Below are 18161 nucleotides of genomic sequence, written 5' to 3' on the forward strand. Positions count from 1 at the left end.
GCTCCTGGCTTTGGACGGCCCCGTTCCTAGCCGTTGTGGCCATTTGGGGAGTGAACCAGCAGATGAAAAATTCTCTCTCTGTAACTCTGCCTTTCAAATAAATAAGTAAATCTTAAAAAAAAATTGGGGGGCTGACACTGTGGCACAGTGGGTTAACGCCCTGGCCTGAAGCACCGGCATCCCATATGGGTGCCAGTTTGAGTCCTGGCTGCTCCTCTTCCAATCTAGCTCTCTGCCAGATGGCCCAAGTCTTTGGGCCCCTACACCCACGTGGGAGACCCGGAGGAAACTCCTGGCTCCTGGCTCCAGATCGGCGCAGCTCCGGCCATTGCGGCCATCTATGGAGTGAACCAGCAGATGGAAGACCTTGCTCTCTGTCTCTACCTCTCTCTGTAACTCTGTCTTTCAAATAAATATTAAAAAAAAAAAAAAAAAAAAAAACTGGTGTTGGCAATTTAAAAAATAGATAATAAAATATCATTTCCCCTATTTTTTTTAAAGATTTATTTTATTTATTTGAAAGACAGAGTTACAGAGAGGTAAAGAGAGAGGAAGGTCTTCCATCTGCTGGTTCACTCCCCAGATGGCTGCAATAGCCAGAGCTGTGTCGATCCAAAGCCAGGAGTCAGGAGCTTCTTCCTGGTCTCCCACGCAGGTGCAGGGGCCCAAGGACTTGGGCCATCTTCCACTGCCCTCCCAGGCCACAGCAGAGAGCTGGATTGGAAGAGGAGCAGCCAGGACTAGAACCGGCACCCATATGGGATGCCAGCGCTTCAGGCCAGGGCGTTAACCCACTGTGCCACAGCACCGGCCCCATTTCCCATTTTTAGAGGCTCTGAAAACCCTCCCCCCAGGTCACACACCAGAATCTGGGGCTCCTGCAGCATTCTTACCCTTTTTACCCCAGGTAATCCAAATTCTTTTTTTTTTTTTTTTTTACAGGCAGAGTGGACAGTGAGAGAGAGAGACAGAGAGAAAGGTCTTCCTTTGCCGTTGGTTCACCCTCCAATGGCCGCCACGGCCGGTGCGCTATGGCCGGTGCACCGCACTGATCCGAAGGCAGGAGCCAGGTGCTTCTCCTGGTCTCCCATGGGGTGCAGGGCCCAAGCACTTGGGCCATCCTCCACTGTACTCCCGGGCCACAGCAGAGAGCTGGCCTGGAAGAGGGGCAACCGGGACAGAATCCGGCGCCCCGACTGGGACTAGAACCCGGTGTGCCGGCGCTGCAAGGCGGAGGATTAGCCTATTGAGCCACGCCACCAGCCCCAAATTCTTTTAATAATTCATTTACTGCATGTGTAATAAAAAGTTGTTTAATTTGCTTGTTTTTGTAAAATTTTTTCATATAAATAAACGCATAATTCATGGGAAAAAATAATCAGAAACAATGTCCATTTAGAAAAGATGTTATTACAGCCACTCCACAGTTCAGGCCTGCACCACGCGTATGGACTGGCACCAACAGCTAGAGCTTTTGATGAAGTTTGCATTTACATTGATCAGGGATCAGCAATAGGTTTAGCGCTGTCTTCACTATGCTGGCTCAAGACAGATTCAGGTGTGTGCTTCAAACTTGAAATAAGGTCTCCTCACGTAGAGCCCAAACGGTCACTCTAAAACCTGCCCTGACCAGCGCCAGAAGGGGCTCTCGAGTGACTCCCACTTCTCAAATTCCTACCCAGCATCAGGGCGTGAGAGGGCTCGAACCGTCACGACTGCCAGCAGCGCAGGCACGCCCCATGTACAGTCTGACTTTCAGGTCTCTGGGTTAAGCCTCCAGCATGGCCCTTCGGAGTCCAGGTCAAGTCCAAGGCAGGAAGTTGCAATGCAGGAGTAGTCCCAGGAGCCAGTAAGTCAGGAAGTAGCCTAGAATGTAGCGTGTGACTGGAGAACAGGTTTTCCAGTTGTACAAAAGTCCCACGATAGAATTTCTGGGGACCATCTGTCCTGGTGGGAAGTCCCCCGCAGGAGGCTTCCATGGCACAGTCTCCTGGGATCTCAACAGTGGCTCTTGATCCTGAAGCAAGTGGGCTGGAAACCAGTACATGATAGGAGTGGAGGAGCCCAAAAACCTGGTGAGAACCTAGAAATCATAAGAGGAAAACCCACAGATTTACTGGATGGTCACTGACTCAAACTGGACCAGCCTGGAGGCTGCTTCTGCTGGGTGAGTGATGGCCTCACGACTAGGAATGTTGCGCTAGGCTGGAAAAGCCTTCAGCAGAGCTTACGATCTGCCTCATAAAGACACGTGTAACAACAGCCAGGCTACCACCATCTTCCAAACATGGCTGTGGACTCATTACCAAAATGGGCCAATCAGCATTAAAAACTCTACAGCGTTTAATTTTAGCCCAGGGCCTGGACTCAACTCTAGATGTGACTTGAGAGCTTGGGAACCCAAGGTGGTTGCCTTAGCCCATAGGGATGGCCAAGGAGAGGGAGAGAAGAAGGGGGCCCTGGGATTGAACACTGTCCCTGCTAGGGGAGCCCAGAGCCACGTCTCCAAATGGCCTCCCTCATCTAACCTGTGCTGGCAGGCACTCTGGTAGCTAATCCAGCTACCAACACAGCTCAGAGAACATCACAGTCAGGTGTGCCTCCAGGAGGCAGAAACTGCGAGAGAGACCAGCAGGGGCACAAAGAACTTCCTCAGGGTCATGCTGAAACCGACCACAGCCAAGAACAGAAAGTCAGGTCTAACTCCCCGTCCCTCTATCACAGCCCCCCCGACCCGACACCCCCTCTGAACACTGGGCGGCTGCTTGGGCTCAGAGGACCTCTCCGAGGCTCATTCAAGAAGCCAGCAAGGGGACGGTTACACACTAGGCAGGTGCCAGAGACAGACGCTGGGCTGCTTCTTGAGGCTCGACTGCATTAGGTCCCGTCATCACCCTGTGTCTTGGCCCCTCCACTGCTTCTCGACGCTGGCGCCTCACACCGCTCTGCCACCCAACACTCCCCTGCTTCTTAAACGGAAAACTCCTACGTTCTCTTCAGGACACAGGTAATAAGATGCCTTCCTCAGTGCCTCGTGGGTTCACATCTCCCTCTTTGCTGCCACAAAACCTGAGTGTTTTTAAAATCTCCCAACAGCAACCCCTCTCATCCTCCTGTACCGTGACTTTACCTGTCAAATGTCTGCCGTTATATACCACAAGACCCACTAGGGCTTCAATTTTCTTACTCATGTTCCATCTGGCATGAAGAAAACCCCTAAATAGCTGCTGAATGATAAAACCAGCGACGGGTCACCCACGTGGGGGCCGGCTCGGCCTGCTGCACGCCCCCCCCCCCCCGAGGGGCCCAGCGCACCTGGACGTGCATGCACAGCCATCCGAACAGCAGCAGCACTGACGCGTGCACCACGTACACAAACACCTGAGGACTGAGGAATCCGGCATCCGGCTTCTCGAGGCTCTCACTATTCTTGATCCTTCGAAGGCCAAGTGTAAGGCAGAGCCAAGGGTGGGTGGTCACGTATGTCCAAGCTGCCCAGGCAACCAGAAAAGCCGCTGGTGCAGCCAGTAGAAAATTGGGCAGCTGCTTGAGCTCATAGTACCTCAAAAAGCCAACATTCCAGTAGACATCCTGGATATAGCTGTATACTAGGGGAAGGTCCCAGGAACACCAAGGGGGCTCGTGTCCCCCTGCAATCCGATAGCCCTTGTCTGTGGCCAGCTGCACCAAGGGCTTAGGGATGGGGAGGACTGTGCCTGGCAGGCAGAACTGGCTGTAGGCATAATACTGAAAGAGCGCGAAGGGAAGGCTGACTGTGAGCACGGACAGCAGCACGGAGGCCCCCAGCTTACAAAGCTGTCTCGGCAGACTCCGCACCCCCAGAGCAGAGCAGAAGCCTCGGCACTGAGAGTGCACGAGGAAGCCAGCGCTGACCAGCCCGTTGGAGCGGACGCTGGTGGCAAGGGCGAAGAGGAGTCCGCTCGTCCAGACCCGGCCCCGCTCCAGCTGCCCCATGGCACTGAAGGTCAGGAGAGCAAACAAAGCTTCCGAGTAGCCGGCCGCCAGGAAGACGCTGGCGGGGCTGAGGCAGAAGAGCAGCGCTGCACACAAGGCCTGGCGGGGACAGTGCAGCACCTGACAGCCCAGGTCATGCAGTGCGACTGCGGCCAGCACAGAGAACAAGGAATTGAGCAGTGCTACTGAAATCAGCAGGCAACTGCGCAGGCTCAGGAACCCCCGCAGGGGTCTCAGCACTTCAGTCCCCAGCAGCAGGGCCAAGGGGAAGCCAGGGAAGAAGGCGAAGTTGTGCTCATAGAGGTAACCGTGCTCGGCAATGAACAGGAAGTGCTCAGCATCCCAGCGAGACAGGCCGCCCAGGAGACCTTCCACAAACTGGTCCACGCAGCCCGAGGGGGCCAGGCGAGGAGGAGCGAACGCTTCGGCGTGGTGATCTGGGATGATGGCATTGAAGAGAGCCTGTGGGGTAAAGGAGAATCAGGATGTTAACTGAAAGAAAATAATAATTACCATTTAATAAAATGAGGAAGAACAGACTTGTTGGGGGGAGGATGATGAGCTTGAGTCTGGATTAGTTAGCTTTGTGTTCCTGTCATGTAAAAGTCAACTGGATGGGCCCAGCACTGTGGCTTAATGGGTTAAGCCGCTGCCTGCAATGCCAGCATCCCATATAGGTGCTGGTTCAAGTTCTGGCTGCTCCACTTCTGATCCAGCCCCTTGGTAATGCACCTGGGAAAGCAGCAGCAGATGGCCCAACTCCTTGGGAATCTGTACCCATGTGGGAGACCAGATGAAGTTCCGGGCTTCTGCTTGGCCCAGCCCTGGTCATTGTGGCCATTTGGGTAGTGAACCAGCAGACAGATCTCTCTCACCTTCTGTCTGTAACTGCCTTTCAAATAAATAAATCTCGAAAAAAAAAAAAAAGTTGATTGGACAATGAGAGATAGGAGTCTTTGAGTCAGAAGAGAGATCAGGGCTACAGACATAAGTTTGGGAGTCATAAGTGCATAGACAGAATTAAATAATTTCTATTTACTTATAGATAAAGTGGGAGAGAGAGAGAAATCTTCTATCCATTTATTCATTACCCAAATGGCCACAAAAGCCAGGGCTCAGCCAGGCCAAAGCCCGGAGGCTGGATCTCCATCTGGGTCTTCCACTGAGATGCCAGGGACTCAAGTACTTGAGCCACCACCAGCTGTTTCCCAGGCACATTAGCAGGGAGCCGGATCAGAAACAGAGCAGCCAGGACGAACTAGAACTCCCACATGGGGTGCTGCTGTGCCACCACACACACTCTGAACACACGGACAGATTTAAGGGCGTGAAACTGATCGGGATCACCTGAGGAATAGATGAAGAAAACATCTAGGCGTTGGCACTATAGCGTATCGGGTAAGGCAACCGCCTGCAGTGCCGACATCCCAATTTCCCATATGGGCGCTGGTTCGAGTCCTGGCTGCTCCACTTCTGATCCAGCTCTCTGCTATGGCCTGGGAAAGCAGAAGATGCTCCAAGTCCCTGGGCCCCTGCACCCACGTGGGAGACCCGGAGGAAGCTCCTGGCTCCTGGCTTTGGATCGGCAAAGCTCCGGCTGTTGTAGCTATTTGGGGAGTGAACCAGCAGTTGGAAGACCTCTCTCTCTACCTGTGCCTCTCTGTAACTCCTTCAAATACATAAATCTTGAAGAGGAGGAGGAGGAAGAGGAGGAAGAGGAAGAAGAAGACATCTGAGAACTGAACCCTGGCCGGCGCCACGGCTCAATAGGCTAATCCTCCGCCTTGCGGCGCCGGCACACTGGGTTCTAGTCCTGGTCGGGGCGCCGGATTCTGTCCCAGTTGCCCCTCTTCCAGGCCAGCTCTCTGCTGTGGCCAGGGAGTGCAGTGGAAGATGGCCTAAGTCCTTGGGCCCTGCACCCCATGGGAGACCAGGATAAGTACTTGGCTCCTGCCATCGGATCAGCGCGGTGCGCCGGCCGCAGCATGCCAGCCGCGGAGGCCATTGGAGGGTGAACCAACGGCAAAGGAAGACCTTTCTCTCTGTCTCTCTCTCTCACTGTCCACTCTGCCTGTCAAAAAAAAAAACAAAAACAAAAAAAACAAAAAACACTGAACCCTGAACATGTCAACATTTAGTGGCCAGAAAGTGGGTGAGGATCCAGCAATGATGCAAAATAAAGGAACAGTCAGTGAGGACGGGGAAACCCAGATCAGCCAAGTGAAGCAATGGAAGGAGCGATTTTGCTCCACGCTGCTGACAGGTCAAGTTAAGATGCGGACTGAAAACTGACCACTGGATTTAGCAGTGTGGAGGTCACTGGTGAATCTGGCAGAAGCCATTCGGTGGAGTGGAGACGAACCTGCCTGCACTGGGTACAGCAGAGGGCAGATGAAGGGAACTGCAGACAGTGCGTGCACACGGCTTTGAGGAGTTTGGCTGTAAAGGAGAGTGGAGAAATGTGGTCAGCAATGAGGGTCAAGGGAAAGTTTGCTCTTGAAAGGTAAGAGGTAAGTGTGTGCCAGTGAGGAGAACCCCTGCAAGCATGCGGAGACGGGGAGAATGATGCCGTCTGCTGCAGAGGGGGAGGGGCAGGCCCGAGCAAGAGGACGGCAGTGCAGTCAAGCCCCAGAGGGAAGGCACAGAGGGCAGCAGGCTGAGGGAGGAGGTGGCCATCAGAAAGTCTCTTCTAATGCCTTCTGTTTTTCTGAGTTTTCATTCAAAGTGAGTATCGAGAAAAAGTTGTTACCAATTTGAGGAAAGAGGAAAACTGTTTAAAGTAAGTCAACTTATGCCCTTTGTTCCCAGCATGGGCTGTGGAATTACCCAGGGAGTCTGAAAAAATACTGATACCTGGTCTCTCCTCTAGCGTTAATGATTTAAACAGAATGGGGTACAGCCTGGGCACTGGAATTTTTTTTTAAGATTTTATTTATTTATTCGCGAGGAAGAGTTACAGACAGGGAGCTTCTTCCAGGTCTCCCACGTGGGTGCAGAGGCCCAAGCACTTGGCCCATCTTCCACTGCTTTCCCAGGCCAGAAACAGAGAGCTGGATGGGAAGAGCAGCAGCCGGAACATGAGGTAGCGCCCACACGGGTTGCTGGAGCCGCAGGGAGAGGCTTAGCCTACTATGCCACAGTGCTGGTCCCTGGGCATTGGAATTCTTAAAAAACTCCCCCAAGGTGATTCTGATCAACAGAAAAATTTGAGAGAATGGGAAAGTTAATGAACTAAAGCAATATGGTAAGACTGCCAGAAAGCACTTGGCTTAGTGATCTTGAATAAAAAGATGAGTTGGTACAGCTGGGTGTTCTTCTCTGGGTGGACGCAGACATAGGGTAGGCAGGTAACTGGATTCAGCCAAGGTCAGGCTTTTGTATTGTGAATAAGACACCAGAAGCGGGTGCAAGAGACAGTACGTATGCCTGGAAACGACAGACCTGGAGTTTCAGCTGGCTCCGAAGTGGAGGTACAGCCATGCGGCTGGTGAGGGACGGTGAAATGGTGGCAGGATCAATGCATTATAAATCCTGAGAAGGTGGAAGAATGGTTAGAACTAGGTACCAGAGGAGGTGAGCTGTAAACACAAGGAGATAGTAGCCGGAGAAAGCGATGCCTGAAATTGAGATTAGCATCACCAGCATCCCATATCAGAGTGCTGGTTATAGTCCCGCTGGTGCACCTGGAAGGGGGAAGATGCTGGCCCAAGACCCACATGGAGTTCCTGGCTCCTGGCTTCAGCCTGGCCCAGACCTGGCTGTTACAGCCACTTGGGGAGTGAACCACACGATGGAAGATCTCTGTCTATCCTTCACTTTCTGCCACCCTGCCTTTCAAATAAATAAATAAATAAATCTTTCCAAAACAACTGAGCTTTGGTAGGGGTTGGGAATATAGAGAATGATGAGAACAAGAGCAACAGAAGAGAACAGGATAAGGAAATTGGAGACCAGGGCACCAGATCCATCATCTTCATCAATACTGAAACCACTAAAAAATCAACAGAAGCATTGCTGGAAAGAGCTACAGTGAACCGGAGCTAAAGCCTTCAAGGAAGAGCTGTGAGTGACAGACAAGAGGACAACAATGAAGGTGCCTCAGAATACAATCTGATGGCATAAGCTTTAAAGCTGGAAGCGGGGTGGAGAGAGGACGTGAGAATGAAATAGCACTTCCTATTACACAAATGTCTTTGTGCCCCATTCGACTGTCAGCTTCCTAACAGTAAAAAGCTCATGACTTTTTACACTTACCATGTAGCACAAGTCTTAGAGCACTACAGGTAGTTACAGTCTTGGTGGTTGGGCAAATGCACTGTTTCCAACAGCCTCATATGAATGAGAACCCGGCTGTCCCGGCCTCACAGCCCACGTGCGGACTCGCAGAACTGCTCCTGTGGCTCTCCAGTAACTCAGCTCACGCCGGTTTGGAGCCATCGCGGAGTCAGGCTCCTCCCTAGCCTGGCAACAGGAGCACGTTTTTTTAAGGCTCTTTATCTTTTTGGTCAGTTTCCTTATCTCAGGCCACTTCAAACAATGAAAGCAAATGGGTTGGAGTGACAATCACAGATAACAGCCCTAGGCTCCAACTTGAAAACACTGTTTAACTAAACCTGGAACCCAGCAGGGGGAGGAGGGAAGGAAGGAGCTTTCCAGGAAGGAAGCAGCCCTGAGCGTCGGAGAGCTAGGTCTTGGTAAGAGGCACAGAGCTACGTTCATATAGCATCTCTGTGGGGTACACACCATTCAACACTATTCATGCACTCAAGAACATAAACTGAGGACATACTAAGGAAGAGACACTTGGTAAGACACTGAGGAATTCAAATGGATGTGAAGTTTGATTAAAATACATATTAAGGGAGTTGCAAAAGGGCAGCTGCACTGGGGACTGCGTGTGGGTGAGGCAGCGAGGGGACACTCACCGCTGAAGAACACCCATGGCGGTCATCCCACGTGCACGGGGCCACCCCCCACACTCGGCTGGCTGGCACAGGGCTCAGTCTCCTGTAAGCATGTCCAGGGTGATGCTCTGAGCTGTCACACCCTAAAGGCCTGATTACAGACTGTCAGGGTCTGTGTAAAGATCAGTAGCTCAGGAGCAGGGAACACTAGGGTCTAACTTTGGTGCTTCTCCACCTCACTAAGTGGCTTTGGGAAAGTCACTTAGCCTTTATGGGTCTCTGCGGGGTAAAACAGGTGTAAGTAAATCAAGGTACTAACAAGATCCCTGCCCACTTTCCAACTATAAAGTCTGTGCCTCTATGATTCCAGCCACGGCGGGGCACACCTGGGAGGTGACAGTAGATGGGGACTGCTTTTTGTGCTGGAGCAGACACGCAGCCCGGGCGTGCTCAGGACGGAAGATCAGACACTGACCTGCAGCACCAGAGTCAGAACACGGCAGCTGACCGCAAACCGCAGCACCTCTCTCCGGGACGGGTCCAGGGGCCACATCCTGTAACCACCAGGAATCCAGCAGTGTGGCTACCAGCACTGAGCTCCCTCGGCCTCCCAAACTCTACAACCAAGAAGGAAAAGGTCACACGCGGGCCGAGGGCAAACCACTGAGAAAATCCTTCACAGGAAGCTCCCCCTTCAGTGTTCCTGCAGCACAGCTAACCGGGCAACTGCCCAGATGACGGGAGGCAGAGGGCACCCCTGGGTGTCACTCAGGGGCATTGTGCACGTCAGGGGAGTTCCACACAGAGAAGCATGAGGCTGGACTGCTAAGCTCTCAGAACTTGAGACGGCTGAGCTCCTCTGCAGGAACCGCAGGGCGTAGTTCAAGTCCAGACTGCCACTTGCCAGTTCTCAGTCTCTCGGAGCCTCAGGTCTCTGTATAAAACAGGATCAGACCCCTCCCTGCAACTTCTCAAAGTTGTCATGCTGGTGAAATGGACTCGAGTGTGCAGAGCCACACAAATCCACGCTGCGGCTGCTGTTATCTGGCGAGCGCCCTCTCCCTCATGCCCAGAATAATACACGAGCTCCCAAACCAGACTCCCAAAAGTGGGGCACAGGACTGTTCCGGAAGACCACAATGACTGCACGCTCGAGCCCAGCTCTCTGATGTGTGTTCAGCTGGTCTGTAAAATTAAGTGGAGAAGGAAAAGAAAACCGCCACTCAGCAGGACTTCGGCCAGCTCACATGGCTAAAACAAACCTAGGGGGAAGACCGAGCCGACTACCAGATGGAGAAAACTCACTTCCCGCCTCTCTGTCACCACGGCAGCAACTATCAACAACTGCAAAGCCAGTCCGAGGCAAGGAATGACCTTTAGGACATTGCTAACAACTCCTTAAGAAACAGCAATAGTTCCTGCAGAATTTTGGAACGTCGGCCTGGGAAGCGAGGAAGGAGGGAAAGAGCACCACAGGCAGCCACTGACAGGGGGTGAGTAACTGTTCCTAAAAGAAAAACTATTCAGGGGCTGGCGCTGTGGCGTGGCGGGGTAAGTTGCTGCCTGTGATGCCAGCACCCTGTGAGCGCCTGCTGGAGTCCCGGCTGCTCCACTTCCCAGCTAATGCACCTGGGAAACCAGAGAAAGATGGTCCAAATACTTGGGACCCTGCCACCCACGTGGGAGCCCCCGGCTTCCGTCCTCCTGGCCCAGCCCCGGCAGTTGAGGCCATCTGGGGAGTGAACCAGTGGATGGAAGCTCTCTTTGTCTAACTCTGCCTTTCAAACAAATAAATCTTTAAAAAAAAAAAAAATTAAAGTAGGAAATTTAACAAGAGGGCTGGAAAACTCTTCTTACCTGGCCAGTCCCCACCGAACCTTTGGCTATTACTTGCCTGAGCAGTGCTTCCCTGGTCCTCACTAGCCTACGTGCTAGGCTCTGGCTGCCCTCCGCCTCGACCTCTGTATTGCCAGCGTTTATTTAAGTGGCCTGTGAGGGCTCGGCCTCCCCCACGCACAGGCTTCCTGCGTTCCAAACCAGTGGCACGGGCAGAACACAGTATCACCAGTTCACTCACTCGATATAAAACCACCGCTCCAAGTATTCCTCCCACACATCTCAAGTGAAGAGCAAGGCGACAGAAGTCACAAGCCACAAGAAAATGCAACTTCCCCAGACGGGCGGTGGGCGAGGGAAGCAGTACTCCTTCCTGGGCACGAGAGGGCGCCCGCGGCTCACGCCAGCACCAGGAGGCCTGGAGGAAGGGAGAGGCCGCCGACTCCACGCCGCTTGGCTCAGGAAAATTCAGTTCCAAGGCAGCTTCTGAGAACCCCCGAGGAGCCGGCAGTCTGTGCACGCACCCAACACGTCCAGCCTCTGGCTCGCTGAGCCGGGAGGAATCACAGAAAGCAGCCGTCCTCAGCCTCGCACGGCTGCGCCTGCTCTCTCACGGGTGCACTCACTCCCAGTCCTTCGGGTCCCACCCACACGCAGAGAAGCTGGGATCAGAAAGCACTTAACCCACCTCTGCCCCTGGCCCAAACCCGCATTCCTCCTCTGTCCGGAGCCAACCTCTAGCCTCAGCGCCCACCTTAGGCTCGTGGCCCCTACCTAGCTTACACGTGACCCAAATAAAAGCGAAAGCAAGCCAGTCAATTCTCCGTCTCAGCTCCTCGCCAAGCTCGCCTCCCGACAACCCTTCGGCCAATTCGCAGATCGCTTTTAACTGGCAGATCCCCTGGTTTCACTCCTTCATTTTCCCGTGAGATGAACAGGCCCCGGCGAGCCCATCAGACACCGCGAGGCAGGTATAATTACCATCGCCATTTTATGGATGTGAACACTGAGGCTCACTAGGGTCAAGTGCCACACCCAAGGCTGCCTAAACAGAGTCGTGGGTCTTGTTTCTGTGAACCTCATGGTGCCGGCACTCACGCCCCGCCAGACTCCAGGGCTACAGCCCAGGCCCCCCACAGCCTGGCCCAGTGCTGCCTCCAAGCCCGCTCTTGCTGGGTGCGCTGAGGGCGGACGGCCCTAGCTCAGAACTCGGGAAAGCCTGTCGCACTGGGGGCCTGGACCCTCTGTGGGTCAAGCTGCTTAGGCCAGGGTCGTCAGGGCCAGAGGCCTCGAGGGCGCTCGCCGTCAGGGGCCGCCCTCCGCCAGCCCTGTGGTGTCCGAAGCCCCTTCTCCGTCCGCTCCTTCCGGACACAGTCCCTAATGGGCACCGGGCAACCAAGCTCACCCCAAAGCCAAGGCCCAGGGGCTACTCCCGTGGGAGCGCGCCGGCCCCGGACAGGCAAGAGGGCCGGAAGCAGGCGAGGGCGCGGGGCCGTCAAAGGAAGAGGCGGCGCCGGAGGCCGCTATGGCGGAGGGGCGGGGCTCCCCGTTCCACCGCGGCCTCCGCCTCATTTCTCTCGGCCTCCGTTGACAGCTTCGCCTTCCCCCCAGAACTCCAGGGCTCCAAACCCGGCGCCGGGAGCTCAGCGTCACTCCGTCCCAACCTCCCCAGCGGGGCCAGAGCCGCAACACCTCCATCCGGGATCCGAGCGGCCTGCGCACGCGCGCTGGCTCCACCGACGGCAGCCCCGCCCCGCTCCTGCCCGGACTCCAAGCTGCCCCGCCTCCCGCCGAGGCGGCCATGTTGACTCCGAGCGAGCGGGGCGGGGAGCGCGGCACCTTCCCGCCGTGGTGACACCTGAAGAGTTCTCTCTCGCACCTCCCCCCGCCGTCAGTTCGTGCGCAGAGGCTGTGTCCCGGAGTCCATGTCCTGGCCCCAGTTCCACCCCTCAACCGTTCACTGAGCCGGGGCGCTTGTAGTTGGAGGCTGCCCTATGGCTTCGTCCCAGAAGGCAGAGTCGCGATTTCCCTGCTGTCGGGCTACAACAGCTCAGCATAGAACCTGGCAGCCGATGGGAGTTCTCTGGACAGTAAAAGAAAAGCCTTCTTGGGGTTTCTGCGGCCAGCGGCGGCACCCCGCGTCCTGGGCGCCAAGAAAGTGGGGGGATCCCCTGGACTTTCCCCTCGTCCAGCCGCCCGGGACCTTTCTGTCCTACTTGGGTCGTCAGCCCCATCTCCGGTGACTAAAGAGCGCGGCTGGGAAGCCTCAGAGAACACCCCCCAGGGCCCCTTTCTCCTCCTTCACGCAGGAAGTGGGGCCAAAAAAAAAAAAAAAAAAAAAAAACTAACTCAACAAAAGCGGCTGTTTGGGAGGAGCAGTCAGTTGGTACCCCTGTAACGGAAACTGTTAGAACGACTTTGCACCCTCCTTAAAGGAAACAGATAATAAATCCTTCCCCGTTGGTGGATTTCTTGTTTCTCGGGATTCCAGAGCCTTCTGTGGTTTCAGTTATCTGCCGGGGTCTGGGCGAGCCTCTGGCCCCAGCGAGCTGGCTGAGGGAGGGCCTTATCTGTGGCCACAGCCACTCCTGTGGGTGGGAACCGAGAGATCTCTCCAGGCTATCTCTCCAGGCAAGGAAAACCGGCCCACCTCGGTGCTGGGTGGGGGGCAGGGTCTGCCTTTCGGGTACTTTAGACCACATTTCGGGCGAGCCCTAAACTGCCTTCGGTCGGCGTTGTGTGGGGGGTGGGTTAAGCACAAACCACATTTTGGCCCTTGCCTGCGGGGAAGGGGAAGAAGGCAGGTTGGTGGGCGCTTCCCCCAGGTTTTCAGCGACAAGCTCGTGTTCGCAGCTCCAGAAACCTGTGCGTGAAACAGCCAGAGCCTGGGGCACACTTGCGCCTGGCGCCCACGGTTGTGATTCGGGATCTCTGGACGTGCAGGAGGCAGCAAGCAGCGGACTCTGCCAAGGCAGAACGGAGACAGGAGCTGCCCTTGTCCTGTGGATTCACGAGGGAAAAAGATACGCACCCCGGGGCTCCCTGTGTCCACACAAAATTCCTAACTAAATCTGTTTGCAAAAAGGCCAGGAGTCTGTCTGTGACAAGTCAGAATGTCTTCTAAAGTCCCGGGGGTCACCCTTCGGGGGAGAACGCGGCCAGGCCATCAGCCCCACTTCCCTACGCTTCTCCTTCCTCCCTTCTCTGCTTCCCAACCCCCTCCTCTTCCGCTCTGTTTCCTGTTTCATTTTCTGGCTCCTGCACCGACAGGAAAACAAGGAAGTGGAATCTTTTGCTCTCAAAGCCCTGGCTCCCGGCTCTGCAGGTTTTGAAGAGGGCGAGCTGGGCTGGGAAGGGGTCCCGGGCTCCAAGGCTGTGAGGAACTGGTGAAGGAAGCAGCTCTCCAGTGCGTTTTCATAGTCTGCGGCTAAAATGGAGCCGGCATCAACCAGGGAGCCAGCCGAGCTGCCCAGACTGAGACAAGCAGCACAGCTCTCCAGGCCAGGGCCCCAGAGGGGCTCTGGACCTGCCAGGCCTGCCCGTTAAGAGGCAAATACCCCACGTCACCGGGAAAATTCATAATAAAGTTGCTAACCTAAGCAGTGCATCACTGTTTATAAAAGTTTTTGTTAATTGGGGCCTGCACTGTACCTAGTAGGCTAAGCCTCGGCCTTTGGTGCTGACATCCCATATGGGCGCTGGTTTGTGTCCCAGCTGCTCCTCTTCTATCCAGCTCTCTGCTGATGTTCTGGGAGAGCAGTGGAAGATGGCCAAGTGCTTGGGCCCCTGCACCCACGTGGGAGACCTGGAGGAGGCTCCTGGCCTCGGATTAGCCCAGCTCCAGCCATTGTAGCCATTTGGGTAGTGAATCAGTGGATGGAAAACCTCTCTGTCTCTCCCTCTCTCTCTCTGTAACTCTGCCTCTCAAATAAATCCTTTTTTCTAAAGTTTTTGTTGATTTTATTTTATTTATTTTTATTATTTTTATTATTTTTATTTTATTTATTTTTATTATTTTTTTTTTTTTACAGGCAGAGTGGACAGTTAGAGAGAGAGAGAGACAGAGAGAAAGGTCTTCCTTTGCCGTTGGTTCACCCTCCAATGGCCACCGCGGCCGGCGCGCTGCGGCTGGCGCACCGCGCTGATCCGATGGCAGGAGCCAGGAGCCAGGTGTTTTTCCTGGTCTCCCATGGGGTGCAGGGCCCAAGCACCTGGGCCATCCTCCACTGCACTCCCTGGCCACAGCAGAGAGCTGGACTGGAAGAGGGGCAACCGGGACAGAATCCGGCGCCCCGACCGGGACTAGAACCCAGTGTGCCAGTGCCACAGGCAGAGGATTAGCCTATTGAGCCGCGGCGCCGGCTGTTAATTTTATTCTAAGAGAGATCTTCCATCCACTAGTTCCACAGCAGCCAAGACTGGGCCAGGCTGAAGCTAACAAACTGGAACTCTGGTTCTCCAACATGGGTGATACGGAACCAAGTACTGGAGCCCTCATCCGTTGTCTCCCAGGTGCATTAGCAGGAAGCTGGATTGGAAGTGGAGGTGGACTTTGAACTGGGCGCTCTGATATGGGGATGTGGGATCCCAAGCAGCAACTCAACCAATTTGCCAAACACCTGCCCCCCATCGTGATTTCTGGTATCCTTGAACTTGCCTGGCTCTGTTCTTGCTAGGTCTCATGCTTGAAATACTCTGCCTCCAGCCTGCCCTTTGACCAGCCTGCTCTATTCAAGTCTCAGGACAGATGCCGCCTCCTCAGAGAGGCTTTCCCTGACTACGACTTTCCCAGCCACAGCTGCGCCCCTGTATCATCCCATCACCCTGCTTCACAGCACTTAACACCACCTGCTTCCCTTGCCCGTAGACTGCTCGTTTCACTATTTCTTTCCTGGAATGTGGGTTCTGAATGTGACGGCAGAGCAGGGCCCTCATTCACCAGTGTATTCTCAGAGCTTCCAGCAGTGCCTTGCGCACTGTGTCTTCATGAAGGTCTGGGAAATCAATCAGTTTAACCTGATGTCCGTGTTTTATGGATGAGAATGACTAGCCTGAAGTCACGCAGCTGGTGGCAGAGACAGGGACTTGAATTCAGGTCCCCAGCCTCCCAGGCAGCTCCTTTCTACCACCCCAGTATTTGAAGCTTTCAGGGATTCACCCCGCCCCCTCTTGCCTCTTTCCACACAGCTAAGACCACGCTGAGAATCCTGTGTGGGGCACACTGCCTATCAACAGCCCCACCTACCCTTTCCTCCATCAAGTTCTGATCCTTCCTGTTTGATTTTTTTTAAAGATTTATTTATTTTTTTTGAAAGAGTTACACACAGACACACAGAGACAGACAGAGAGAGGTCTTCCATCTGCTGATTCACTCCCCAGTTGGCTACAATGGCCAGAGCTGCACCGATCTGAAGCCAGGAGCCAGGGACTTCTTCCAGGTCTCCCAGGCGGGTACAGGGGCTACACCACAGCAATGGCCCCTCCTGTTTGATTTAATTAACAATATGGCCATGCTTACCGCACAACAGGATGAGGTGGTTCCATGGAACAAGACAGACCCAGCCCACGTGGAGATCACGATACCCACCTCGTTAGAGTTACAGAGCTCGGCACAACGTGCTGCGCACGCAGAGACGGGCGTGGTAACTGCCTGAACAAAACCGGAGTGGGAGATGCTCCTGCCGGAGGTGTAGGGGAGAAGTTGGGTAGTTTTCCCAGAGCACGCACCTCCTTGGAGCAATCTGACAGCTCGCTTCTCTCTGCAGCTGCTTTGCCTGGGCCCTGCCTCCACATGTGGACGTGGCCTTGGCCCAGGCTGGGCAGAGAGAGACAGCCCAGTAGATCGTCAGTTTTGCAGTTTCCAGATACTAAACTCTCCATGACCCCAATGCCATGGGCTAGAGTAGCTCACCCTGACCTGGAACATTGCTCTGAGGCCATAGCATTGTGGAGCAAAAGTGACCACACTGGCTTTTTTTTTTTTTCCTTATTTAGCATTTATTTATTTATTTGAGAGGCAGAGTTAAAGAGAGAGAGAGGGAGAGACAGAGAGAAAGGTCTTCCATCTGCTGGTTCACCCCCAAAATGGCCGCAACAGCTGGAGCTGGGCCAATCCAAAGCCAGGATCAGGAGCTTCTTCCAGGTCTCCCACTGGGTGGGACTTGGGTCATCTTCTACTGCTTTCTCAGACCATAGCAGAGAGCTGGATTGGAAGTGGAGCAGCCAGGACTTGAACCGGTGTCCACATGGGATGCCAGTGCTGCAGGCAGCAGCTTTACCCACAATGCCATAGCACCGGACCCCACACTGACCTTTGGTTCCTGTAATTATCAGCTGTTCGCAGGCAGAGCTGATGCCCGTGATGACTGGCAGGTATGCCTTACCAGAACTTTACTTGTTTTTGTTGGGAATAAATGGACACTCCAGGGCAGTTTCTAAGAAAGCTGAATGATATTTATATCCATCCTGAAACCTGAGGTGACGTTAATCAGATTGGAGATGTTCACCAGAACCATCCTTGTTGGCCTCTGACGTCCATCTGTCCCCGGACTGAGAGGCTGTCCTGTCCAATTGATCCTTTATAACCCACGGGCACCTGTAACCCTTCCTTTAGTGTTTGCCGTTCAGGGCTTAAAAAACCTCGACTCCACCGAGAGGCCCAGTGGGAAGGCCTTGGTCACTTGGGGGTGGCAGTGACTACAAGGCAAAAACAGCCAATGAGGTTGAGAGTATTGTTTAGGCTGGACTTGGCTGCTGTTCAGCTGTGAAAGAAGGTTAAGGTCATTTGGAGTGGTGGGGAGGGAGGAGCCTGGGAAAAGAACTGGCCACACCCCTGAGTTCTCTACTGGAGAGGTTCTATTTACTTCTCAAAAGCGAATTACTCACAGCTCAGTGGCCAGGCGTTCTCCTGGCCCCTGGTAACTCCAGTCAGTAACTGGAGACCAGGCTGGGCTCCGCCTGCATTGCAGGAGAGCCTAAGAAAGGAACCCAGGAAACCGAGCTCCTAGGTAATGCTCTCCACGCTGCCTGGAAATGCATTTTCTAGACCAGAAAATGGAGCTCAAAAGGCCCAGGGCAAAAATGGCCATAGGCAATACTAGGCAATACTGCTTAGCCAAGTGTAGATAGGAAAAGCTTCCCATTTCGTTTTTTTTTTTTTTTTTTTTTTTTTCCCTAAAGAGTCCTAGGAAAGTGTCTTGGTTCACAGAGGGTTTTCTGTCTCAACAGAGAAGTAGTAATTATTCATTCCTGTCTCTTGCCCAAATATGAATGGCCATACTTACTTTGATGAACACTTGATTGAAATTCTTGGGACAATTTCACCTCATGCCAAATACCACAGAAGCCAATCTTGTTTGATGAGCTCGGCGGCCGCATTGCTGTCCCGTCCCGAGAGCAGGTGCCCTGGGATGAGCGTGGGCCTCAGGTCAGGTGGGCCTTGCTTCG

At 54.0% G+C, this 18161-nt stretch overlaps 1 protein-coding gene and 2 long non-coding RNA genes across 24 annotated transcripts; 1 reads left to right on the forward strand and 2 right to left on the reverse strand.

Moving 5' to 3' along the window:
• Positions 1-1297: 1297 nt before the first annotated feature.
• PIGV (phosphatidylinositol glycan anchor biosynthesis class V) lies at positions 1298-13194 on the reverse strand. 22 transcript variants are annotated; one of them, XM_051856805.2, is made up of 5 exons: positions 12408-12588; positions 9355-9496; positions 6338-6414; positions 3316-4437; positions 1298-2083 (listed from the first exon to the last, which is right to left on the reverse strand). In XM_051856805.2, exons 1-5 carry the CDS (start codon positions 12516-12518, stop codon positions 1802-1804), a joined length of 1734 nt encoding a protein of 577 aa, XP_051712765.1. In that variant the 5' UTR covers positions 12519-12588; the 3' UTR covers positions 1298-1801. The 22 variants fall into 22 exon arrangements, with proteins under 22 accessions (XP_051712765.1, XP_051712764.1, XP_089157390.1 ...); XM_051856804.2 differs by having other exon boundaries at positions 6269-6414; XM_089301264.1 differs by lacking the exons at positions 6338-6414; positions 12408-12588 and adding exons at positions 2529-2663; positions 12121-12335.
• Positions 11547-12441, forward strand: LOC149125779 (uncharacterized). The gene is made up of 2 exons (XR_016211208.1): positions 11547-11686; positions 12327-12441. It is a non-coding gene; the product is annotated as an uncharacterized LOC149125779 (long non-coding RNA).
• A 3492-nt stretch (positions 13195-16686) lies between the features above and the next one.
• On the reverse strand, positions 16687-17363 carry LOC149125780 (uncharacterized). Its single transcript, XR_016211209.1, has 2 exons — positions 17027-17363; positions 16687-16917 (listed from the first exon to the last, which is right to left on the reverse strand). It is a non-coding gene; the product is annotated as an uncharacterized LOC149125780 (long non-coding RNA).
• Between the last annotated feature and the right edge of the window lie 798 nt (positions 17364-18161).

This window comes from Oryctolagus cuniculus, chromosome 7 (assembly GCF_051225735.1).
Source record: "Oryctolagus cuniculus isolate XC-2025 breed Fujian yellow rabbit chromosome 7, ASM5122573v1, whole genome shotgun sequence".
Lineage (NCBI taxonomy): Eukaryota > Metazoa > Chordata > Mammalia > Lagomorpha > Leporidae > Oryctolagus > Oryctolagus cuniculus.